The sequence below is a fragment of the Bison bison genome, unplaced genomic scaffold, assembly GCF_000754665.1.
Source record: "Bison bison bison isolate TAMUID 2011002044 unplaced genomic scaffold, Bison_UMD1.0 scf7180017864160, whole genome shotgun sequence".
Taxonomy (NCBI): Eukaryota; Metazoa; Chordata; class Mammalia; order Artiodactyla; family Bovidae; genus Bison; species Bison bison.
Window position 1 is genome coordinate 5,060,867 of NW_011494732.1, and position 26,596 is coordinate 5,087,462.

General features: G+C 43.8%; 1 protein-coding gene across 1 annotated transcript in view; it reads right to left on the reverse strand.

The window, feature by feature from the left end:
* The window catches only part of DNAH10 (dynein, axonemal, heavy chain 10), a 158,629-nt gene that overhangs the window by 80,269 nt on the left and 51,764 nt on the right, over nt 1-26,596 (reverse strand). Inside the window, exons 25-38 of the mRNA XM_010841412.1 lie at nt 24,615-24,826; nt 22,659-22,812; nt 21,252-21,485; nt 20,154-20,276; nt 18,555-18,788; nt 15,640-15,863; nt 12,876-13,145; nt 12,540-12,723; nt 10,530-10,664; nt 9,265-9,417; nt 6,795-6,983; nt 4,909-5,055; nt 3,766-3,957; nt 1,851-1,969 (exon numbers count right to left, since the gene is read on the reverse strand). Of these exons, the coding sequence (XP_010839714.1) occupies nt 1,851-1,969; nt 3,766-3,957; nt 4,909-5,055; nt 6,795-6,983; nt 9,265-9,417; nt 10,530-10,664; nt 12,540-12,723; nt 12,876-13,145; nt 15,640-15,863; nt 18,555-18,788; nt 20,154-20,276; nt 21,252-21,485; nt 22,659-22,812; nt 24,615-24,826 (2,570 nt within the window). The remainder of the gene's footprint in view (nt 1-1,850; nt 1,970-3,765; nt 3,958-4,908; nt 5,056-6,794; nt 6,984-9,264; nt 9,418-10,529; nt 10,665-12,539; nt 12,724-12,875; nt 13,146-15,639; nt 15,864-18,554; nt 18,789-20,153; nt 20,277-21,251; nt 21,486-22,658; nt 22,813-24,614; nt 24,827-26,596) is intronic.

Sequence of the window (26,596 nt, forward strand, 5' to 3'; positions counted from 1 at the left end):
AAAAGAGTCAGACATGACTAAGTGACTAACAAAGGCAAGGGAACCACCTTTCACCAGACATGTGGCCCCAATATAAGCGAGGTCTGAACTGATAACACGGCTTTGATTTTGGGGAGCAACAGATGCTCACCTTCATGTGTATTTCATCTCTGTGTATTTACATATTCATGCATATGGCACATTTATGTAAATATTTCACAACTACTGTATAAGAGGTAACAGTCATCAGGGTAACATAAAACCTCTGAACTCATGATGTTCAATGCATTGTGTTAATAGAATGACATCCACTCTGCGTTGTTATTTTTTAGATACTTATTTGGCTGCGCCAGGTCTTGGTTGCAGCATATGGGTTCTTTTAGTTGAGGCATGGAGGATCTAGTTCCCTGCCCAGGGATCGAACCTGGGCCCCCTGCATTGGCAGCTTGGAGTCTAAGCCTTTGAAACACCAGGGAAGACCCTGAGTTGCTTTTTTTTATAAATCACTTAGACTTATATGTAGGGGTATGTAGGAGTATTTCCCACTACAATGCCTATAAACTCCCATGGTGCTGGGGGATTAATTCATCCACAGAAAACTAAAGTTCACATGAACCATAGTTCATAATTAACAAAGTAAATGAAAATAATAATGGCATACTGATACTCACATCTATATATAATAGTTTCATAACTGATCTAACAATGAATTAAAGAATAAATACAGGATGGCTATGGAATAAAATCCTTACAATCAGTAAGCCATGGTCCAATGGTTTTCTCATGAAAAATACAAGAAGGAATATGAAGAAATGACACACTCATTTTATAAAATTTTATAAACTATAAAAGATTTATAGACTATCTAGAACTGGTAAAGTCACAACAATTATAAGGCTTGATTTAGATTTTTGCTGGAACATCAGCATGTATTGAAATCTTTCTGCAATGTAGGGATTGCATGTGTGCTAAATCGCTTCAATTGTGTCGGACTCTTTGCAACCCTATGGACTACAGCCCACCAGGCTCCTCTGTCCATGGGATTCTCCAGGCAAGAGTACTGGAGTGAGTTGCTACGTCCTTCTCCAGGGGATCTTCCTGACCCAGGGAACAAACCCGAGTCTCTTATGTCTCCTGCATTGACAGATGGGTTCTGTACCACTAGCGCTACCTGGGAAGTGACTGCTTAGGAGAAAAGTGAGAATCAGAAAACTCATTTTCAGTATAAGAGTATTGGTTGATTCACCACAGGTCTTTGTGACATTCTATACTAGGAGTGTGAGGTCACTTTTTCCTTCAAGAGATACAGCCCTTGCAAGGCTGGCGATGACAAGGCATTTAGGGAGGTGACTTTCTTTTTGGCCACTCTGATACCATAATAGTGTTGCATAATGGTGTGGGTCCTGGCTGGCTTTAAAGGAATCTGAACGTCAAGAAAATACAACCTAAGCTAATTTTCAAAACATCCTTATAAGATAGCTGGTGAAATAATCATTTCATAAATAAACCTATTTACAGCCTGATGGACAAAAGGCTCACTGTTTTGCCTTCTAAAATATATCAACTAAATCAGCAATGAAACAAGTTAAGATGCTCTGGTTTGGGGACTTCACTGGTAGTTCAGTGGTTAGGACTCCACATTTCCACTGCAGGGGGCATGGGTTCCATCTTTAGTCAGGGAACTAAGATCCCACAAGCCCTGAGGGATGCCCCCCCCCAAAAAAAAGATGCTCTGGGCTTAAAGGGGGCTATTTGGGACCAATGTAATCTCCCAGGAAATCAGAGAACAAAGTGGGACCAAGTAATACGCCACCGATCTCACCTGAAACCACCCTGGCAACCAAGCCCTCCCCATGGACACCATTACTCACTTGGTCTGGGCCTGACACAGAGCGTTAATGACCACGGACTTGCCCCCTCCCGTGGGCCCCACCACCATCGTCGTGTGGCGAGTCAACATGGTCTCGAACATCTGAACCACCTTATCCACCTGTGGGACAAACATTAGCTGGGTTAAAACATACCTTCTTGTTAAAAACAGGTTTATTGAGCTAGAATTTGCATACTATACAGTTCACCCATTTAAAGTGTTTCAGCAATTTAGTGGCTTTAATATATTTGAAAGTTTGTGAAACCATTATGACATTCAATTTTAGAACATTTTCATCAGTCTCCCAATAAAACCCGCGTGCTCATTAGTCATGTCTACCAAGCCCATTGCCCCCAGCTCCAAGCGCCCGCTTTCTGTCTCTATGGCTTTGCCCATTCTCAATATAAATGGAATATAGAAATGGAATTGTGCAGTGTGTAGTCTTGGGTGTCTGGCTTCTTTCACTTAGTATCGTGCTATACACTATCGTCAGCGTAGCCTGTGTCAGTGCTTCATTCTTTTTACGGCCAAATAATATTCCATTATATAGATGGATGACACTATGTTTATCTCTTCGTCTGTTGTATGATTTCCACTTGTTGGCTATTATGAATAACACTGTTATGAACATTTGTGGACAAGTTTTCATGTGGATAAATATGCTCTCATTTCTCTTGGGTTTATACCTAGGAATAAAATTGCTGTATCATATGGTAACTCTGGGCTTCTCAGGTGGCACCAGTGGTAAAGAACTTTCCTGCCAATGTAGGAGATGTAAGAAAACCTGGTTGACCCCTGGGTTGGGAAGACCCCCCGGAGGAGGGCATGACAACCCACTCCAGTATTCTTGCCTGGAGAATCCCATGGACAGAGGAGCCTGGAGACTATAGTCCATGGGGCTGCAAAGAGTCAGACATGACTGAAGCGACTTAGCATGCATGCATGCAAGGTAACACTAAGTTTCACTTTTTGAGGAACCATCAGACTTTTATGAAGTGGCTACACCATTTTACATTTCCAACCAAAAAACACATCTCTTCAAACAACTCCCTGTAGAGGAAACCACCAAGGCCAGAAAAATTGCAGAGGGCTCTCTCATCTGTGGTTGGTACACAATACCCCTGCCTGAGACTTCTGGGCAGTCTGATGCCCCAAGGTGGCCCATCCAGAGGCAGTCATTCCGACCCTGCAGCTTGGGGAGTTGACACCCTCAGCAGAACACTTGGGCAATAATTTATGGCCTACAGACAACATATACAACCTCACAGGGTTCAGGTGATCAAAATTCCATTTGTAATATCTAATTTAATTTTTTTGTAAGTATGACTCTGGGGTAAAAAGGTAGGGGAGGAAGAAAACCTTAGATGATCGACTCCCCCCCCAAAAATACTTATCTGATCACATTATGCCAGTTGGAAGGTGATATATACATACAATGGAATATTGCTTGGCCTTAAAAATGAAGGGAATTCTGACACATGCTACAATGTGGATGAACCTTGAGAACATGATGCTGAGTGAAATCAGCCAAACACAAAAGGACAAACACTGTATGATTCCATGCATATAAGATTCCCAGAGGAGTCAAAGAGAGTGGAGGTTACCAGGGGCTGAGGGAGGGAAATAAGAGTTATTATTTAATGGGAATAGAGTTTCTCTTTTGCAAAATGCAAAAGTTCTGGAGATCTGTTTTACAACAACATGAATATACCTAACATCACTAAAAATGGATAAGATGTAAGATCAGATGGTAAATCTTACATTGTATGTACTTTATCACAATAAAAAATGGGGGTAGGGGTGGGGAGTGGCTAAGACAGGAAATTTTATGTGCATTTTACAATTTTTTTAAATGAAAAATAAATGGAAAGGACCCAGAGAAAGTCAGTGAACTCTCCTCTTCAGCACCACTTTACCTGGACAGGTAAGATGATGTAGCCATTTTCCTGAAGCACCTGTTCCACGGCATCATTGAAATCAGGGTAGCGAACCCGAGGGCAATCCAGTCCAGGGAACAGATCGGAGATCAAACCAAGGAAGAGAGGCACATCTTCAAACACAAACTTGGGCAGGTTCATGTCTCGAAGGGCCCTCATCAACACCACATCCTGCATGGAATGAAACACATGTCTTCAGAGATGTTTCCAGAAGACCCCAGGGCTAGTCTAGAAATGGTCCTATGAAATAGACAATGAAACCTTATATGAAATATAAAACATAGAGCACTGCAAGTAGAGTTTCTGGAGAAACACATGAGTCTGTTGCCCACAGAGCAGCATCTATTGAGCTCTGTTTTGGAGGAAGCCCCATGTGAAAGAAACATGACTGTTCCTCTGGCTTTTATTGCAAAGAGGAAAAAAACTCATGTTCATGCTTTCTTGAGAATTTTGTTCATCCCCACCCCTCCATCTCACCACCCTGCAATTGTAGATCGATTATTATCATTGAAGTGTTACAAACATTGGTGTTGTGAAGACAATGAACTTGCCAATAATAAGTCAGATTAGAAGAAAACAATATAATGAAGGAGAGACCAAATGAAGGCCAGCCAGGTAAACGAAGTGACAGCTAAGCATGAAGCTTTTTCTTGGGCTTCCCTGGCAGCTCAGCGGTAAAGAATCCACCTGCCAATGCAGGAGACATGGGTTCAATTCCTGGTCCAGGATCCCACTTGACATGGAGCAATTAGACCTATGTGCCACAACTATTGGCCTGTGCTCTAGAGCCTGGGAGGCGCAACTACTGAAGCCTGCATGCCCTAGGGCGCATGCTCCATAAGAAAAGAAGCCACTGCAATGAGAACCCCAACACCGCAACTAGAGAGTAGCCCCCACTTGCTGTGCCTAGAGAAAAAGCCCGTTCAGCAGTGAAGCCCAGCACGGCCAAAACTAAAGTTTAAAAAAAAAAAAAAAAGAAAGACTTAAACAAATAAAACTATATTTAAAAAAGGAAAGCTTTTTCTTGATTGACCTGTGCTCCCTGGCACTTCCATCCCAGCATTCGTTCGATACCCGTGAACCAAATAAAAACCCAGAGAGCTTAGTGCACGTGGCCCCTACCTCCCGAAGCTCAGAAGAGCCTCTCTTCAGCTCACCAGCCATCACCAATACCGATTTCAGGGCTCTGAGTCCAAAATCATAATGATGTTGCTTGGAGAGCTGCTCCCGGGCCAGCTTATATAGGACGGTCATCTTTTTGGCCAGAGTCTTTTGTGATAAAAGATATTGAAAAAATACATGAAGGAAATGCCCTGAAAACACTGGAACATTATGACACAAAGAAAAGTGACATAAAGATGTTCAGATGAAGCTGCTCTACAAACAGATACAGGCAAGATGCTCTTGCCTGAAACAAATACCAGGATGGGGCCTTCATTTTTCACAGTGACAAACCCAGGATCTAACTGAAAAGTACACCAGCCTTAGCAAAGTTGGATGACAGTCCTTGAGTGCCAAGGAAAATCTTAACCACCTTGAAGAACAGAATTCATCCAATGTTTTAAATCATGGCGATTATACTCAGAAACTGGCTTCCTTTGAACTAAACGTGTTATTAAAGTTTTCTTGTAACCATTTTCTAGGACGAGTCATTCACCTGGTCTACATCAAGGATTCAAAACCTGCTTGTCCCTAGGGATGGCATGGGGAGCTTGCGCATGAAAACCGAGAACCAGAGCTCTCTCGTCTCTGGCTCAAAACCTAGACAAGAGGACTGTCAATAAGGGCTTTCACCAAAACATTGCAGGGAAGCAACCTAACAATCCTTTATTTTAAAAATATTTGCTATTTTGCACCTTTTCCAGAACCTTCTGTGGAAATGTATGTGTACAATTTTTTTATATACATTTTAAGACATGATAAAGGCATTTATCCCTAAATATTTTTGCTTTTGTTAAGAAAAGTTGTTGTTGTTGTTGTTGTTTTGCTCATAGCTTACTTTATTTTTTTGAACTTTTAATTTTTATATTGGAGTATAGCCAACAACATTGTGACAGTTTCAGGTGGAAGGCAAAGGGACTCAGATATACATACACATGTCTCCAATCTCCCCCAAACTCCCCTCCCATCCCAGGCTGCCACATCACATTGAGCAGAGTTCCCCATGCTGTACAGTAGGTTATCCATTTTAAATATAGCAATATACTTTTAAAGCCACATAGGGCATGAGGCTTAGTGAAAAAAGCCCACCTCAAAGGGTTACACGCTGTATAATTTCATGCATAGAACATTCTAGAAGTGATGCAACTGTAGTGATAGAGAATGACTGGCAGTTGTGAGTTAGAGTAGGGGGCAGGGTGCCACCATTAAGGGGTGACATAGGAGTTTCTCTGTGATAATGGGACAGTTCTGTGTCAAGACTGTGGCTCCGGTTGTTCTATACGTGGGATTAAATGTCACAGAACTAGACACACACACCAGAGAGAGAGAGAGAGAAGGTGAAACCTGGTGAAACGCAAATAAAGCCCATACGTGAGTTAATAGCATTGTGTTCACGTAATTTTCCCAGATTTGAGGGTATCGCTGCAGGAAGCTGGATGAGGGGCCCCTGGAACTCTCTGGACTCCTGTCCCCACCTCCTGTGAGTCAAATGGTTCCAATTAAAGTTGTCATTTTAAAAAGGGAGGGAGAGGACTTCCCCAGTGGTCCAGTGGCTAAGACTCCACACTCCCAGTGCAGGGGGCCCAGGTTCAATTCCTAGCCAAGGAACTGGAATCCCATATGCCACAACTAAAACCCAGTGCAGCCTAATAGATAAAATGAATATAAAAAAAATTAACTGTTCCCAAAGCATCTATCATTCATTGTTTAATAAATAAATAAAAAAGGAGGGAGCAAGACCAAGCAAAACTATTTGAAGAGTCACACAGAACGAAAATGTCCCAGGCCCCAGTCTGAGCGCAGACTCAGATGGGGTTCAGGCCCATGGGGAACTGGGGGGGCCTCACCTTGGCCCAGAGGAAGCCCTCGGAGAACAACATGATCTCGCAGATCTGCTGCAGGTCCGGCACGATCACCACCACCGGCCGGAAGAGAGCCTTCACCGACTCGGGCAGCTCCGTGCGGCCCGCGTAGCCAGGGTTCATGGTGATGAAGATGCCCATTCTGGAGTCCAGGGAGATCTCTTGCCCTTCAAACTAGGGGACAAGAGCAAAGGAAGGAAGGGTTATGCTGCCGGCCAGCCTGCCAGGGGAAAGGTGGCCTGGGGAGCCATGTGGCTACTCGTTTTCGTGGATAGCCCATCACTTTGTACATTGTGGGATTTTCATTCATGTTAATTGTCACTTCTCTTCCCATTCCCACCTTTATCCCCATCTGGCTGCCCCGGTGTCACCCAGACCTTTGCCACCGGAATCCCACCTCAGCATCCTTTGAGAAACCAGCCTTGGAACTTCCCTGGTGGTCCAGTGGCTAAGCTCCCAATGGAGGGAGCCTGGGGTTCAATCCGTGGTCAGGGAACTAGATCCAGGAAGCTACAACTAAGAGTTCATATGACACAACTAAAGATCCTGTGTGCCACAACTAAGACCTGGCATGGCCAAATCAATATATAAATGTGTGTGTGTGTGTGTATATATATATATATTTATTTTTTTTTTTTTTTAAGAAACCAGCCTTTGTCCTCCAGGTGCTCCATGGACTGACAAAGTATAGAACTCTCTATATTTTGAGTCTCTTTATCCTACAGTGAATTTCAACTTTCTCAACTTTCCTCTCTACTAAGATTTTTACTGTTTTGTTTCTTTTAATGGCCTATCAGACAGACAGAAAACAGAATTCTTATTTTTATGAGGCCCAGGCTGCCTCTGACAGGAGGGCAGCCCAGCAGGTAGCTGATGCTCCCCGAAGGATGGAGGCCGCTGTCTTATCTCCCAAGTCTGCACTGAGACCACCGTCATCCATGCCTCAATGTCTCATGTGAGTCCTAGAGCATCTCCTGGAGATGAGAGACAGGCCTGCTCTTAAAAACACAGCTTCTAGAAACCCAAATGCACTGCAGGTTCAATGTGTCTCCCATGGCAGTAGTAAGCTCAGTCCTAAAATGTTTCAGAACTAATGAATAGAAATCCATCTAGAACCTTCACTGGAATCCTCAAATGTTTAACAGGACCCACTTTGCATAATCTTCTGACACACCAGCAACACTAAGGTCCAGGGAAAAAGCAGGTGGGGTGGCCTCAGAGGGGCCCATAACAGAGTCCTCACAGCCCAGGCTGAATTTGGTTCCTGGATCGCCCCGTGAGGCTCTGTGGGGCCTTGAAGGATGTATAGGAGTTTTCAGGTGAAGGAGAAAAAAAGGACAATTTCAGGCAGATAGGGATGCATTTGGTGTCCCAGGGTCTGATATGTCTGTAGAGTAAGTGTCATAAAGTGACAAGGGTGGAGGGGCATGCAGGAGCAAGGACAGTGGCCAGAGGAACGGTAGAGCACGTTGGGACCACAGAGGGCCTCAGGGTAGGGAAACGGTGCAGCCAGTCTGATCCCTGTTGTCAGGGAACGCACCCTGGGCCACCTAAATTACATAAGATCATGTTCCTCCAAACTCTGATCCATTTTCCTCTGATGTAACTTAAAGCAGATGTCCCAAACTTGAGTCTACAAATGTATTGTTGGACAGAGAGAGATTAGTATAACCTCAAAAAAAAATTAGAATTGCCTTTTCACTTTAATAACAACCTTAAAAATCTTGGACATGGGACTTCTCTGGGGGTCCAGTGGTTAAGACTCTATGCTTCCAATGCAGAAGGTGTGGGTTCAGTTCCTGGTCGGGGAACTAAGATCCCACATGTTTCATGCTGTGGCCAAAAAATAAATAAATGTCCACATATTTGGTTCTTATTGATCCAAAATGACATTAAAAAAAACTTGGTCATTATAATGCCCTAACTTTACCGGGTCTGAAGGCAAAATTTCTTGTTCATTGCAATAATTTCTACTGAAGACATTTTGATTCAACAGAATCTTGATTTCTCTTAAGTCAATTTTTCTCAAATTTGGGAAGTCATTAAAAACATCTTTTGACCTTGAAAGGGAACCTTATACTTTACTTGAGAATATGGCCCTACCCGTCACTATTAGTCATGTCTGTAATTTATTTTTAATTTATTTTTTGGCCACCCCATGAAGCATGCAAGATTCTAGTTCCCCAACCAGAGATTGGACCAGTGTCCCATGCATTGGGAGCTCTGAGTTTTAACCATTGGACCATCGGGGAGTCCCATGTCTGAAGTTCTTAGATTATTACAGTACTTAATTATCAAAGATGCTGATCAATTGGGGAAACCCAATTATCTCCACATGGAAGCAGAAGTTGGGCAAATCTACATCTAGAGGGAGCCTGGTCTGGATAGATGACTGTCCACCGTCGCACGTTCCCATCCTGGGGAGGATCTGAGCCAGCTTCACACTTATCCTCACCTGGAACGTGGTTAACTGATGGATCAGAGCATTTCTTATCGTCTGAATCTGGGACGAGATGACTGACAACACAGAGGCATCAATGCGATTAAACTCATCGAAGCAGCCCCAAGCCCCGCACTGAGCGAGGCCCGAGAAGATCTTCCCGACGGCCTAGGAGGAAAGGAATGTCAGGACAAGGGCAATTTTCATCTTTAAAATCACAAGCGATCCACGTATGGATACAATTTTCTAAATTAAAAGCAAACGATGATTATCAGATTGGCAGAGATGCATTCAGCCAGCCATTCTACTAATGGATCTTCCTGACAAGATTTCCAAGGTCTCTTGTGAAAGGCCTTTCCGGCTCCCAATTACAGGATTTCACAAATTAAGGATTTTTTTAATTTTTAAGAATTTTTATTCGAGTAGGGTTGATTTATAATGTTGTTAGTTTTTGCTGTACGGCAAAGTGAATCAGTTATATACATACACGCACACACACACACATATCTCCATTGTTTTTTAGATTCTTTCTCCTATAGGCCATTACAGAGTACTGAGTAGAGCTCCCTGTGCTATACATTAGGCCCTTATTAGTGATCTATTTTATATATAGTAGTATGTATGTGTCAATTCTGATCTCCAATTTATCCCTCCCTCTCCATAGTTCCTGGTAACCATAACTTTGCTTTCTACATTTGTGACTCTAGTATTTCTGTTTGGTAAAGAAGTTAAAAGATTTCAAAAATTAAGAATTTTAATGTAAAAAAACTCAGATTTCTGGCTTCTCTTGAGATGTTGAAAAATCCAGCAATACTGGGTCTTCTCTTCTTGGCAACAATTGACCTAACCTGAACACCAGCGCCTCCTTCAGATGGAGCTTTGCCTTCCAGTTGGCCACAGTCACCACCACTCTCTATTGTATGTCTGCTGCTTACTGATTTACATTATCCACCTGACTCCAGTGGGCATTTAGTCTGAGACGCTTGCTCTACATGCTGCTAACAAAGAAATACATCTAAGTTCCCAGACCGTGATGGTGAAAGGTTTCCCATTATATTCCTCTAGCTGTCACTATGTCATTTCTTGGAAGCATATGAGATAAAATGCTTTCACCCATGTCCTCCTTTGAGCTCTTGGCCTAGGAAGACGGCACCAGAAGTGATGTCAGGGTATCGACGGCTGTACCATCCTGAAAGAATCCCATCTCATCTGACCTTGGAAGTTAAGCAGGGTTGGGCCTGGTTAGTATTTGGATGGAAGAAGTGACACCAGATCCTTACTTTGTAATCCATGCCTTCGCCGCAGTTGGTTACGACACAGAGCAAGCCCAAGGCTTTGGCCAGGTCCTTGGTGGTCTCGGTTTTGCCGGTACCTGCTGGACCAGCAGGAGCCCCACCCAGATACATGGACAGTGCCTGTCAGAAGTCAAATGCAAAACACGTGTTGTCTGCCATGGAAGGAAAGAGGTGTCAATGACCAGTTCATGACAATCTATGTGGAATATATAAATGGTAATACACCTTTTCTGACAGTGACCACTGACCTCCACTGACCACTCCATCCCCACCCCCTGTTACACAGGGACCAGAAAACCAACAACTCCACAACATGCTGGACTCTGTACCCGCCCTGAGGACAAGGCCTAGCAGTTCCCAGAGCTGAGGCTCATGGGAACATGGACATATGTGCAGGGAAGGATTTATTTTGCCCAAAGAAAGGTTTGGCCCTTTGTCTTTAGATCCTAGGAGCTGACCTCTAAGGCCCCGGAATGTTCTGCCTCAGAAGAGAGTCCTCGTTTATCTGGGGACCTTGGGCCACGCCAGACAGTCTAACAATGCGATTTATGGTGGAAGCCCTAGATCAACTTTGAGAGGGTCTGGAGACTAAGGTCAGTCATTTAGAGGGGTCAGTCTTGTATGCATGACAAGCCCCTAGTTAAAACCCAAGGCTCGGTGGGCTTCCCTGGGCAGCAGAACTTCACACATAGTTGCTGGAGAAAATGATGCTGTCTAGACCGTTGCGTTGAACAGGAAACTGAAGCTTAGACCTGGTCTCTCCTAGACCCTGTCCCATTGCTGGACCTAGGTCTCCCTTCTCCCACTGCTGATTTTTATCTGTAACCATTTGCTATAAAAACCATGTTGTTGCTGTTGTTGCTGCTGTTCAGTCAAGTCCTGTCCAACTATTTGCCACCCCCATAGCCCACCAGGCTCCTCTATCCATGGGATTTTCCAGGCAAGAATACTGCAGGGGGTTGCCATTTCCTTCTCCAGGAGATCTTCTTGACCCAGGGGTTGAACCCACATCACAGGCAGATTTTTTTTTTTACCACTGAGCCACCTGGGAAGCCCTATAAAAACCATAACCATGACCACAAAGGCTTTACTGAATTCTGTAATTCCTCTTAGCAAACTATTGAAACTGAGGGTGGTTTGGGGGGCCACCAGAACTTGAAACACCCCGATCCCAAAAGGTAGCAAGTATGTCATATTTCAAATGGAACTTCTTTTACAGATTTTTAAAGAATGACCTTTACTATCAAACCCTTTACTATCAACATTCGTTTCCTGGGGCTGCCAGAGCAAAGTACCCCAAATTGTCTGGCTTAAAACAACAGAAATGTGTTCTCTTACAGTTCTGGAGGCTAAAAGTGAAATTAAGGTGTGAGCGGGGCCACACTGCCCCCAAAGACTTTAAGGGAGGCTCATTCCTGGCTTCTTCCAGCTTCTGGTGGCTCCAGGCATTCCCTGGCGTGTGGCTGCCTCTCTCCAGTCTCTTTCTCTGTCTTCACATCTCTTCCGTGCCTCTGTGTTCTCTCCTCTTCGTACACAGACACCAGGCATTGGTACTAGGGCTCTAATCCAGGATGTTCTCACCCCAATCCTTAACTAATTCAATCTGCCAAGACCCTATTTCTAAACAGGGTCACAGCTGAGGTTCTGAGTGGACATGAATTTGGGGTGGGGAGGACAATGTTCAACCCAGTGCATGCGTGCTCAATCATGACTGACTCTTTGCGACCCCCCACGGACCGTAGCCCACCAGGCTCCTCTGTCCATGGGATTTCCCAGGCAAGAATACTGGAGTGGGTTGCCATTTCCCTCCTCCAGGGGATCTTCCTAACCAAGAGATCGAACCCGCCTCTCCTACCCTGGCAAGCAGGTTCTTTACCACTGAGCCACTTGGGAAGCCTGTTCAACCCAGTACACCATCACAATTACTATCACACCTAGAGAAAAAACACATAACCCCAGGTGAATGATCCTGACCAGAGCCAGGCCGCCAGTCACCTGGGTGAGCGTCAGGTAGATCCGGTCCGTCAGGGGCGTGATAACCAGCCGCCCGTTCAAACCCATGTACTCGTAGCCGTATCCGAAGGTGCCCGTGCACTGGCGGATGTTCAGCTCATCTGGTTCCCGGTCCCAGTAAAAACGCAGCTGACTTTCCCATTCAAACTCCCGGGCCTCGAGAATGCTGGAAGGTGAGCAACGGGGGATAAGTGAAGAGGGAGAGAGCTGAGACGGAAGAGAAGGTAGACGGTGGGGGCAGGACGGAGAGATGCTGAGAGAGGCCAGAGGATGACACAGGACAGGTTTTGAGACACCAGTGCCCTGGGAGGTCCCCACCTGCCCCGGATGAAAGAGTCGACTATGTCGCGGGCATGCACGTCTATGATGAGCACGGTGTTGTATTTCTTTCGGTCGTTCCTGCTTAAGTTCAAGGTGATCCGGGTGACCAGCTCGTCGATCTGCTGGTGCATCTTCTGGCCGTAGTTCTTCATGGCCTGCTTCTCCCCCTGCTTCACTTTGCGGAAGACATCTTCCACCTCCCAGGTCCACCACACCTGGCTGGCGGCCAGCACCACCATCCCTTGGTACATGAGCATCCAGTCGACCCTAAAGGAAAAGCGTGCCTTTATGAGATTTTCCCAGGATTGGAACTAAAAATGGTCTTGTCAAGAATCTATTTCTTCCGGGACTTTCCTTGCAGTCCAGTGGTTAGGACTCCACACTTCCATGGAAGGGGCCATGGGTTCAATCCCTGGTCAGGGAACTAGGATCCCACAAGCATGGCCGAAAATAAAACAAAACAAAAAAGAATATTTGTTTCATACAGATGGCCAACAGGCACATGAAAAGATGCTCAACATCAATAATTACTAGAGAATTGCAAATTAAAACTACAATGAGGCATCACCTCACACCAGTCAGAAAGGCCAGCATTAAAAAGTTTACAAATAATAAATGCTGGAAAGAGTGGAGAAAAGGGAATGCTCCTACACTGTTGGTGGGAATGTAAGTAGGTGCAGCCACTATAGAGAATAGTATGGTGGCTCCTCAGAAAACTAAAAATAGAATTACCCTATGACCCAACAATTCCACTCCTGGGCATATATCCAGAGAAAACTATAATTCAAAATGATACATGCACCCTGATGATCATCGCAGCACAATTTACAATAGCCAAGACATGGAAACAATCTAATACAATGAAATATTACTCAGCCATAAAAAAGAATGAAATATTGCCATTTGCAGCAACATGTTTAGACCTAGAGTTTATCACACTGAGTGAAGTAAGACAGAAATAGAGTCACAGACACAGAAAAACTTATGCTTACCAAAGGGGGAAGGGACTTAGGTAGGGGAGAAAAAATCAGGAGTGTAGGATTAACAGATACAAACTACTACACATAAATAAGCCACAAAGATTAACTGTACAGCACAGGGGATAATAGTCAATATCATGCAATAACCTATAAAGAAAAATAATCAGAAATATACATATTTATGTATATTTACATATTAATATAACTGAATTACTTTGCTGTACACCTGAAACTAATACAATATTGTAAATCAACTACTCTTCAATTTTTTAAAAAATTTTTCTTTGATCTGGAATAGGGAAGACAAAGTAACAGAAGCCAATAAACAAAGGAGATAAACCTCTTCTGGTTAGATAATAAAATACCAGGCCAACGGAGACATGCACACGAACAGTTACAGGGGCATGACTGTGTAAAAGAAGCCAGATCACTTGAAAGATGTGTTTTTACAGATGTTTAAAAGTTACTTAGTATGATAGGCATATTATAAGAATTTTTAAATTTTTTAAAATTCCAACAAAAAAGTTGATTATCTCTGACCACACCTCCCATGCTTCCTTGCTATAATTTCCTGAGTGTCACTGGGCACTCTTTTCGATTCTCATACAAACCTGTATAAAGACACATATATGGGGAGAAGGGAGTGTGAGGGCTGTTTCTCCAAAACTGGCATCCGACAACACAAGCTACACTGCACCTTGCTTCTCTCATTTACTAGTCCAGTGGGCTTGCGTCTCAGTTAGACATGCAGAGTGTTTACGCTATGGGAATCGACATACACTCCAAATCAAAGCTTTTCTTCTCAGAGAGCTAGTTTACCAATACACCACTGAATGTATCTATATACACCCAATTACATAAAGAGATAAACCCATTTTTTATATGGCACAGAACCAAGAAAAAGCAGGATCCTAGTCAGACAAATACTATGCTCTGTCCTAATAATTCATTAAATAGACATTTTCAGTTTGCAAAATCAAAAAGGCAGCATGCAAAACCAAGAGGACAGTGTTCCCATAATAATAAAGACTTTGTATCGGCATAAAGGCCCTGCCAAATGTACTGCAACTCTCCTGGGAAGCTATCCAAAGATGCTCTGTGTGCTTTGGGTTCAACCACAGAGTAAAGCCAGCCCTCTTAGTGACTAGGGCTAGGCATGGTTTAGCTCGGTGCCTGGAAGCTCTGAGGCCACAAAATCAAAGAATGATTGAAATTCATCAACTATTCTAGAAACAACTTTGCCATTAACCTACACATAGAGTCCACCTTAATGAACACCTGGTTTCTGGTGAGTCACTGCTGCTGCTAAGTCACTTCTGTCATGTCCGACTCTGAGCAACCCCATAGACGGCAGCCCACCAGGCTCCTCTGTCCCTGGGATTCTCCAGGCAAGAATACTGGAGTGGGTTGCCATTTCCTTCTCCAATGCATTCACTAGGTTCTCACATTTGAGCTCAGAATCACCTGGGATCTTGTGAAAACCCAGTTCCTGGGCCCTACCCTGAGAGTTTCTGATGCAGCGGTTTGGGGTGGGGCCCAGGAAATTGCATTTTGACCAGGCTCCTAGGGGCCCTGATGCTCCCTGTCCATGGACCACAATTTGAGAAGTGCTGTACACAGTAATCCTTAAAGAACACAGGTATCCATCAGCTAATTTAGCTATGGCAGGGAAAGAAAACCTGACATTTGAAATGTCAGTCAATCTACTCCACACCCTGAAAATTGATCCCTTATTGCCATTAATATAATAAAGTAACCCACAATCACATTTACAATCCTACCTGGTTTTGTCTTCACAGTATCTAAAAATAGCCTCTTTGGTAATTAGCCTGTTAGTTCTTCGCATTTCGTTCAAAACTGCTGTCATCCAGTCCTCCACACGCCCCTCAGCCCGGATGATCTTCCGGAACTCCATGACTTCTCCTTCTGCTGATATCATGGCAGATACCAGTTTTTCTCCACTGTCCCCGTCATGAAACCTCAGCAGTGCTATGTTGTCATACATCTGCAATACAGTGGGAGAGTCCACCCTGTAATACCTTCACTGGGTTCTGGAATCAAAGAACAGCCTGCAGTGCCTCATCACTCATCAGGGCTGCCAGGATGCCAGCAACAGCACCAGAGACCACACACCAAATAGGTATCTCTTTACCCAGTGACAAACGTTCATTGGGTACTTCCTTTTATCTGCATGAAAAGGTCTGAGGTGGGTTGAAGAAAAACGAAAAAAAGAGAAGATAGGTTCTCTCCCCACACTTGAGATTCTAGGGTGTACATTGGGATGGAGAAGTATCCGGACACATGGACCAGCTGAACACAGGATGAGCGGAACAGCATGGTGATTAAACACTCTAGAGCTGAGGAATTAGAGACCTCCCAGGAACGAGGAATGAAGACTCCCACCCCCACTGTCCAATCAGGTGTCTTTGACCAAGTTGCTTCTCCTCTCTCAGCCTGAAATAAACATAATTACGGCACCTACAAAATGCAGTCAAAGGATCAAATTAAATAACGTGCGTGAAATGTCAGCTCCTCATATGCTTGGCATTTGCTGGCTATCCTTATTGTTACTAATCAGAGTAATATTCAGGGAAATGTGTCTTTTAGGGCCCATTAGATAAGGCAAGGCACTCTGCAAATCAGACAGGAGGACAGAAAGGCAACAAGCTTTAAAAAATAAAATCAGAGGTTTACAAAAGGAGCTACCAATAGCCAAAGTACTTCTAACAACACATTTTTCTACAACAGTAAAATATGTGTTTATTAAAGCAGAAACAGAATAGAAGCCTTCTCCCTTTGAGAAAGGAAACCATGCAAACTGTAACTCATACTTTGAGAAGGAAATCAGCATTAATTAAAGAAAACACAGTGTATTAATCTTGCTTCCCAGGTGGCACTAGTGGTAAAGAATGCTCCTGCCAATGCAAGAGATGTTAAGAGACTCTGGTTCGATCCCTGGGTGGGGAAAATCCCCCATAGGAGAGCACGGCAACTTCAAGTATTCCTTCCTGGAGAATCCCCAGGGACAGAGGAGCCTGGTGGCTACAGTCCATGGGGTTGCAAAGTCAGACATGACTGAAGCAACTTAGCACACAGGCACATATGCAGTGTATTAAGCAACTGATCCTCAGTACTTCGTTTATTTGAAATAAAGTAATTGCTCTATAATGCTCTCCATCGTGGATGATTTTGCCCCCAGGGACACTCAGCACCGTCTGGAGACGTTTTCAGTTTTCACAGCTGGAGAGGGATGCTTCTGGCATCTACTGGGTAGAGGCCAGAAATGCTTCTAAACAACCTACAATGCACAAGGCCGCACCCACCCCTGACATAAACACACACACACACACACACACACACACACACAGGAAAAACTGGCCCAAAAAAAGAATCTAAAAAAGAGTGGATGAAGTCCTGGTGGCACAGTGGATAAGGATCCAGAAAGATTCCACATGCCACGGAGCAACTAAGCCCGTGCACAACTACTGAGCCCAGGCTCTAGAGCTCTCAAGCTGCAACTACCGAGCCTGCGAGCCACAACTACCGAAGCTCGTGTGCCTAGAGCCTGCGCCCCACAGCAAGAGGAGCCACTGCAATGAGAAGCCTGCACAACATAACAAAGAGTAGCCCTGGCTTGCTGCAGCTAGAGAAAGCCTGCAAGCAGCAACAAAGACCCTGCGTAACCCAAAATTAATTAATCAATTAAAGAGTCATTAAATGTGTATCATAACTGACTCTGCTGTACACCTGAAATGAACACAACATTGTGAGTCAGCTACGTGCCAGTAAAAAAATAAATATCGCAACCAAGATGCCAACAGTGTCAAGGCTGAGAAACCTCTAGGCTGATACTAAACATAGAGCTCTGAAGAGCTGACCAAAGTTTATTCCTGGCGCTGCTCCGATTCTCTGTCATAAGAGACGGTTTTGTCTGTTGTGTTTCCTGCCCTTCAGTGTCACTCACGGATACACGTGCATTGACGTAAAAGTATGAAAACACAGGCTGGAAGGAATTTCATCAAAGCCATGATAATGGCTGCCTTTTGAAAGTGGAAGAAGAATTGTGAACGGGGATGAAACAAAGAGTATGTCAACTTTATCTCCGTAATTTTATCTTACAAAAAAAGAGACAAAACAAATATGACTAACTGGTAACAAGGGTGTCAGTTCTGGGGGGTAGATAAGGTTCTTCAGCCAACATCATCGGGCAGGCACTGTTCAAAGTACTTTACAAACATTAACTCATTCAATCTTTATAAATGTGTAGAATTGGAGTTAACTGAATTTACAGGTAAGAAAACTGATGATCAGAGAGGTTAAGTCACTTGCCAAAGGCCACACAGCAAATCCATGTAGAGCCAGGGTTTAAACCCAGACAATCTAGCTGGATGTGCTGAACCACTATCCTGCATGGTCTCTCTGGTTATTATATTCGTCCTTGTATATTTCTGCATTGTTTCAGTTTCTCAAAAATTGTTGTTTGGGGGAGTGTGGAAAAAGAACAACAAATAGCAGCTCAGTGCTGGTGTGACTTCAGAGTACAGTGGATTTCATCAGATTTATGTTTCAAATAAAAACCCCAGCAGTGTTCCACAATCTTGGACTTCTGAGTTGAACCCAGCTGTGTAGCAGACTCAGATGAGCTGCAATTACAGAGCTTATGGGGACACTCCCACGGGAGCCCCCGGGGGCCGACCTTGATCATGTGCTCCTGGACGCAGAGTGGGTCACTGTTCCCCAGGATACTGAGCAGCTCGTCATCGGAAATGAAGAAGAACCTGGGGAAGGCGTTCCTCTTGGAATCTAAGTAGTCGTTCAGGCTCTTCTGGCACTTCTCCAGGCCCTCGCTGATGTTCTGCAGGTCGTTGAGGCGGTTGGGGGCCTCACAGCATCTCTTGATCACAGGGTCTTTCAAAGTCTCGCCCATGATCTGGATAAAGTCAAGAGGACAACTGTCAATACGGATGGACCTAGAGAGAGTCATACTGAGTGAAGTAAGTCAGACAGAGAAGGAGAAATATCATATGGCATCCCTTATATGTGGAATCTAAAAAGAAATGATACAGATGTATTATGCGTGCATGCAAAGTCACCTCAGTTGTGTCTGAACTCTTTGCGACCCCATGGACTGTAGCCTACCTGGCCTCTCTTTCCTTGTGGATTCTCCAGGCAAGAATACCACAGTGGGTTGCCATTTCCTTCTCCAGGGGAATCTTCCCAATCCAGGGGTCTCTTATGTCTCCTGCATTGACAGGTGGGTTCTTTACCACCTGGGAAGCCCCAAACATGAGTTGGCTGCTCATACTAGAGAATACAACAGCATCCCTGAGCAGCAAACACTGGGGCTTTGAGGTCAGGTGGGCTGAGTGACAATCCTTACCCCGCTAACCGCTAGCAGCAGTGCCCACTGGTACCGCCCTTTCTGGAAAGGACTTTAAGATGACCATAGTCCTTCATGGGTAATTTGCTTATAAACAATAATAAGATGTTAATCCTAAAAATGGAAAAAAAATCTTCAGACAAATTATTTTTAAATGCAAAGAGTTTCACTTCAAACAAGATGTCCAGTTACTAGACAATAAATCAACTAAACTAATGTCAGTCCACTCACTGAGACATTATATAAAGTCATTGAAATGTTTTCAGATGACTTCATAATATGAACTATGTTTCTCACAATATGAAGAGAAAATTATAAGATGAAATTATACAAAATATTGGGCTTCTCAGGTGGCTCGGTGGTAAAGACTCCACCTACCAGTGCAGAAGCCAGAGGAGGTAGGTTCGATCCCTGGTTTGAGAAGATCCCCTGGAGGAGGAAATGGCAACCCATTCCAGGTATTCTTGCCAGGATAATCCCAGGGACAGAGGAGCCTGGCGGGCTACAGTCCATGGGGTCACAAAGAGTCAGATACAACTAAGAGACCGAGTATGCACACACACATACAAAATATCATTACAATTGTGTTCTTAAACCCATATACATAGGAAAATATTACATATTAAAGATGATGAAACTATGGAAGACGCATCTTTTCCTTCTCTTCTACATTTCCCCAGGGTTTTAAATAACTACTACTTTTATGATAAAAAGTAAAAATAAAAAAGTTGTAGTGCCTTATGCTGGTGGCTTAAGATCAAACAGGAATTCTTACTGAAGAGATTAAATTCACATACAATGACAGAAAAAATTCAGAAGCTACAAATAGACCAAATACGACATGTAAATACATAAGTGAAAGGATCTCCGATTACTGTCCATCTTTCAAGACTAAAATAGAAGCCAGTCACTTGCCCTTTTAAATACTCTGTCGATGTTATCAAACTTCTTTGCTTCATCTGGAAGTTGTGATCTGATATCTCCACCAATAAAGATGCTTTCCAGATACATCCATTTTCTCTGAACCAACATCCAAATCTGTAAAGGCACAACATTATTATCAACACAGGTTCCTAGGTGCCTCGAGGTGTGTATGGCAAAACCCCACCCTAACACGGGACAGATTTAAATCAATTCAGGTCAAAAGAATTTCCATGCAAGAGGGCAGAGTAAGTGCATATGGTGGTTTAGTTGCCAAGTTGTGTGTGTGCAGCAACAAAGACCCAGCACAACCATAAATAAATAAATTATTTTTTCAAAAGAAAGCAAATGAAGGAAGCCCATGCCTGACCACACTCTTAGCCAGTGAACCAGGCCTGGCTTCATCCCACCCCAAGCTTTAGGGTGTAGCTATATTAATACAACGTGCCTGCCTGTGATCTCAGGACAAAAACAAGGCTGTCACACAGAACTGGTGAAATGAGCCTAGGTGGCTCACAGAGGTCTGGACACAAAGCAGGAAAGCCCCAAACCAACTAACGTAAGACCTGGTTGGGCGCTTCCCAACACGATGGACTAGGTTGGGAAAACTGCAAAAACACACATCAAAGTGAAATGAGCACAGGCCAAAAAAAAAAAAAAAAATGTATGCAAGACGGACTTAAAAAAAATCAAAATCACACGGAGGAAAAACCCATACCCTGTGAAAGAGAGTCTCCCCTAAAAAGAGGAAAATTCTAGTTTGAGAAAATAAAAAATAGAAGGAAATCAGAAAAGGGTTTTAAATATATTTAAATTCTTCAATGTGATATAGGAGATGAAAGCATTCTTGCAACAAGAACAGGACAGTATTAAATAAGAACCAGGGCACATGAAAAAGCACCAATGAGGAGGAGTCCTGTTAGTTAAAAATGCATTCATTGAAATAAAAACTCAGATTCACTCCTCTAATTATGTATCCCTCCCCTCAAAATAAATCAAAGAGGATCATTAGTTTCTGAGCACAAAATTGTCTCACACAAAGTTTCTTTCTATGAATCAGCTCCTTTCCATCTTTTGTGTCTCTCTTCTCACCTCAATGACTTCGCCTATGAGAGAAAGCGTTTTTTCCCATTTGTGAACTGTCTGCAGGAAAGGTCCCACAAATCTGCTTCCTGAGATGCTTTGCAGGTTGAAAGTGTTGTCATCCAGGCACTGGACGATATCGTCAACAGACCCCAAGATGTAGCCTCGCTCCTGGGTGCCTTTGTAATACTTGACCACATTAAATTTCATATTTTCCCATGTGTCCAGGATTTCCTTCACAGCCTAGTCAGGAATATGACAAGAATGGTTCAGGCACATGGGCTGAAAAAACAACCCAACCCAACAGGAGCTTCCTGAGTTTGCCATGGATCAGCTCCTGAACCGGGAGTTCTAGGTCAGTGTTCCAGAGAGGCTGGCCATTCTAGCTGTCAGTTGCCCAGTTCTTGCTCTGTGCCAGGTAAGCACATGCTATACACCATCTCCTCTAGTCCTCAAAGCACCCCCGCGAGGGTGGGATTATTATTCTCCACACTTTCGTAGAGGTGGGAACTGAGAATGACTTGCCACGTTCACTCAGCTGAGTGCCAGAGCCAGGGTCTAAATTCTGTAATTGGCCTCCAATCTGCATGCTCATGAGATACTGCCTCTGTGTTTACTGTTTAGCAAGAAGATCAAATTACAAAAAATTTGTCTTTTCATGGCATGTTCAAAAACCACCTGTCAATAATTATGGGTATGTGTATATACACACAGATGTGTGTACATATGTGCATGTGTGCATATGTATCTGTGTACATCACGCGTGTAAGTGTATGCACATGTGTACATGCATGTGTGTGCACGTATGGGTGATATATTAGTATTTATGTACACCTATATGTGTGCATGTGTGAGAGCATGTGTGTATGTGGGCATGGTACTCATGTACATGTTGGTGTGTGTATGTGTGTTTTTATATCTCTGTAGTGTGTATGTGTGGATATATGTTTATATGTGTACATGTGTGTATATGTGTGTATATGCATTTTTTTTGGCCATGCTATGCAGCATGAGGGATCTTAGTTCCCCAACCAGGGATGGAACACGTGCCCCTGCAGTGGAAGCTCAGAGCCCTAACCACTGGACCACAGGGAATTCCCTGCATAGGCATTTCAAAGCATTAAAGAATGTACACTCAAATGTTAATAATTTATCTTCAGGTGGTGGAATTTATGAGTGATTTGTTTATTTTCTCAGTTTTCTACCTTGAACACATTATTTCTTTAGTAAATAAGTTGAAAGTGAAACTATAGAAACAATTAAAATATTTAACTGAGGCAGGAATTCTACTTCTAGAACAAATAATACTTTCTTATTCAAACATAACAGGTCCCAGAACAAACAGGTTTTCTCTCTGAATAAAAAAAAAAATTCTTTTTTTTTTCTAGCCTGCTTTATAACTAAAAATAGTCCTACCTTCTCAATGGCTATCTCCTTAATGGCCGACGTCACAATCTCATTGAGAACATCCGTGTGTTTGTGAAGTTCCATAGCAAACATGTTTTCCAAGGTGAATGTTTCAGTCATTTCAAAAATCACGCCCGTTTTCTCCATAAGCTCTTTCCAATGCCTGAAGGTGCATCCACATCAAAAATCTTTATGTCTACTGAGTTTAGTGATGGGTTTAATTATTCCCTCTTCAACCAAGGGCTTCACAGGTGGCTCAGACGGTAAAGAATCTGCCTGCAAGGCAGGAGTCCCGGGTTTGATCCCAGGGTCAGCAAGATTCCTGGGAGAAGGACAAGGCAACCCACTCCAGCATTCTTGCCTGGAGAATTCCACGGACAGAGGAGCCCGGCGGGCTACAGTCCGTGTGAAAGTCGCTCAGTCATGTTCAATTCTTTGCAACCCCATGGACTATACAGTCCAGAATTCTCTAGGCCAGAATACTGAAGTGGGTAGCCTTTCCCTTCTCCAGGAGATCTTTCCAACCCAGGGATTGAACCCAGGTCCCCTGCATTGTAGGCAGATTCTTTACTAGCTGATCCACCAGGGAAGCCCTTGTGGGTCACAAAAAATCAGACAGACTGAGCAACTAACACTTTCACTTTTCTTTCTTCAACCACAGGATAAATCCCATTATAATCACTTCTTGTAATGGAATTTGGAAACATGAAGACATTATTGGAATTACATGTATGTCCACAGTTTTCCAAAATCCCATTAGCTGCCAGAATCAAACCCAGGAAACATCTAGAACAGTGGTCCCCAACTTTTTGGCACCAGGGACCAATTTTGTGGAAGAAAATTCTTCCATGGACTGAGGGGTGGGGAGTGGGCTATGGTTGGGAGATGATTCTCACGAACAGCACGAGACCTAGATCCCTCACATGTGCAGTTCACAGGAGGGTTCACACTCCTATGAGAATCTACGGCTACCGCTGAACTGACAGGAGGTGGAGCTCAGGCGGTCATAAGAGCGATGCGGAGCGACTGTGAATACAGATGCAGCTTTGCTCGCGGGCCCGCCGCTCACCTACTGCTGTGCAGCGTGATTTCTATCTGGACCGGGACCAGTCCTTGGCCCAGGGCTTGGGAGACCCCTAATCTAGAAGATACTTTCTTAGATGCCTCATCTTAACTACCACCTAAGAAAACACACTTTTCATTCATTAGTAACTGTTTCTGCATGGTCTCTAGACGGGTGATCCCGGCCTGTCCAGATCACTTAGCCTATTTGATACCCTGTTGTAATTTACGAGCATGTTTGTGTTTGATAAATATTCAGCAATCACTAACTCTCTTCAGGCAGTGGGCTGGCAGCTGGGGGTTCAGAGTGGCTCGAAGATAAGGCCCCTGCCCTCGGGAACACTTCTACCAACTTGGGGAGACAGGCAGTGATCGATACAACAAATCTACAAATTAAATAACCGTCAGATGTTTCAAGCATTGTGAAAAAAACACAGCACGATAAAGAAAAGCAGCTACGTCAAACAGAAGGAACAAGACAGAGCACCAAGCTGCGCTGCTCTTAACCCAACCTGGCCTCCTCTGAAGGTTCACATTTGCCCACATTTAAGGTCTGATGTATATGGAATGAACGTAACAAGGCAGCTAAACGCGGCACTGGACGGGCAGAAAGCCAGGTACCCAGCATATAGGCAGTAAGCATAGAATCACTAGGTTTTGTCGTACAAAGAGATGGTCAGGAAGGAGAATCCAGTTTTTCTCTCTCTCATCCCAGGTCTAGCGTGGGAGTTGATATAGAAGAATCCCTGTGGTTGATAATTTAATGGGAACTTTACACGGAAGCAATATTATATAGAGAAATATTACTTGTATATTTCCAGCCCTGCATTGCTGCTGGAATCTTGTTCTTTGTCATCAGATCTGAGCAAAGACATATCTCAAAGTAAAAGCTCCTCCACCAACCTGTCTCTTAGAGCCTCATGCTTCAAGTCAAGAAGTAAAGGAATTGAGTCTTTGAATGCCTTCATTTTCGATTCCAAGTGGTAGGCCACCGATAAATTTCGGACCTGACGGGGCAGCTTTCTGAGGGACCTGAGAAAACTTTCAATTCCTTCCTGGAGAAACTGAACATTCAGGTTGATCCAGAGTGTCTGAGACCATTCTTCCTTTGCAACCTGGAAATGAACAAGAAATAGTCCCATCAACAAGACTGGTCTGGAAACTCAAAGGTGGTTGGAAGGGAGAGCACATTCTTAACCCTTGGCATGCTCGTTTCTCTCCAAATATTAACATCCATTTCCCCACAACAGGAGGCTTGCCTGGTGGCTCAGTGGTAAAGAATCCACCTGTCAATGCAGGAGACGCAGGTTCAATCCATGGGTGGGGAAGATCCCCTGGAGAAGGAAATGGCAACCCACTCCAGTATTCTTGCACAAAAATAAGGCTGTATCTGAGAATGTGTGGGATCCAAAAATATGCCTTTCTTTCAAGGAAAACAGAAAAGCAGGATGTCAGAAATCAGTGTTTTTAACTCAAGGAATCACGGGGGCCTTAAAATATGCACTTCATTCAAGCGCTGTCCTTTTCTGACAAAAGAAGCTAAGGTTACAAAATACCAGCAACTTAGATACTCCTGCTTAGTTATCATAAAGAAAAGACTTTGTGCTGTAGCTCCCTGAGACTGAATGTAAAAAGTAGTGTCTTACATACAATTTACCATCTTGGGTGGTTGGCATTTGCAACCTGTGACATCCAGGCTCGACAGAGTTGCTTGAATCATGAAACATGCTTGACAGGAAATTATGTTAATTCATGTAATATGTGTCCGGTGATTTCTTTTTTTAATTTTTATGGGCGTATAGTTACTTTATGATGTGTATGTCATGTTATATTTGTGTGTTAGTTGTGTTGTTTAGTTGTGTTAGTTTCACTGTACAGTAAAGTGAATCAGCTATATATATACATCAATGGCACCCCACTCAGTACTCTCGCCTGGAAAATCCCATGGACGGAGGAGCCTGGTAGGCTGCAGTCCATGGGGTCGCTAAGAGTCAGACACGACTGAGTGACTTCACTTTCACTTTCACTTTTCACTTTCACGAATTGGAGAAGGAAATGGCAACCCACTCCAGTGTTCTTGCCTGAAGAACCCCAGGGATGGGGGAGCCTGGTGGGCTGCCATCTATGGGGTCGCACAGAGTCGGACACGACTGAAGTGACTTAGCAGCAGCATCCCCTCTCTTATGGATTTCTTTCCCATTTAGGTCACCACAGAGCACTGAGTAGAGTTCCCTGTGCTGCACCGAACATTCTCATTAGTTTTCTGATTTATACATAGTATCACCAGTGTATATATGTCAATCCCAGTCTCCCAATTCACCCCACCCTCCTCCTTTCCCTCTTGAGTCTGTCTGTTCCTTCTCTAGAGACACTAGAGAAAGCCTGTGCACAGCAACAAAGACTCAAGGCAGCCAAAAAATAAATAAATGAGAAAAATGTTTTAATTATTTTGACCTCACATCCCCTTCACCCACCAGTCCTCGTTTCTCTGCTTCTCTTTGTAACAAGACTCACTGGAAACATCGTCTATACTTGGCGTTTCTAACGCCTTTCTCCCCATTCTCTCTGTTTTTCTGAAGCTTTATGGAGAGTTTGCTGGTGTACAATAAAGCTGCATGTATTTCGAGTGTACAACTGATGTGTGCACATCTGTGACACCATCAGCTCCATCTAGATAATGAACGTATCCATCACCATCCCCCTCAGTGGTCTCCTCCTGCCACTCTGTAATCACCCCCTCCCACCCCTCTCCTTCCACCCCACCTCTAGGTAACCATTGACCTGCTTTCTACCAGAAATATGTACAGTGGAAAGCAGGACATTCATAGTGTTAGGCAGCCATCACACACCCATGAGGTTCCAGAATTCTCTCCACACCCCAGATG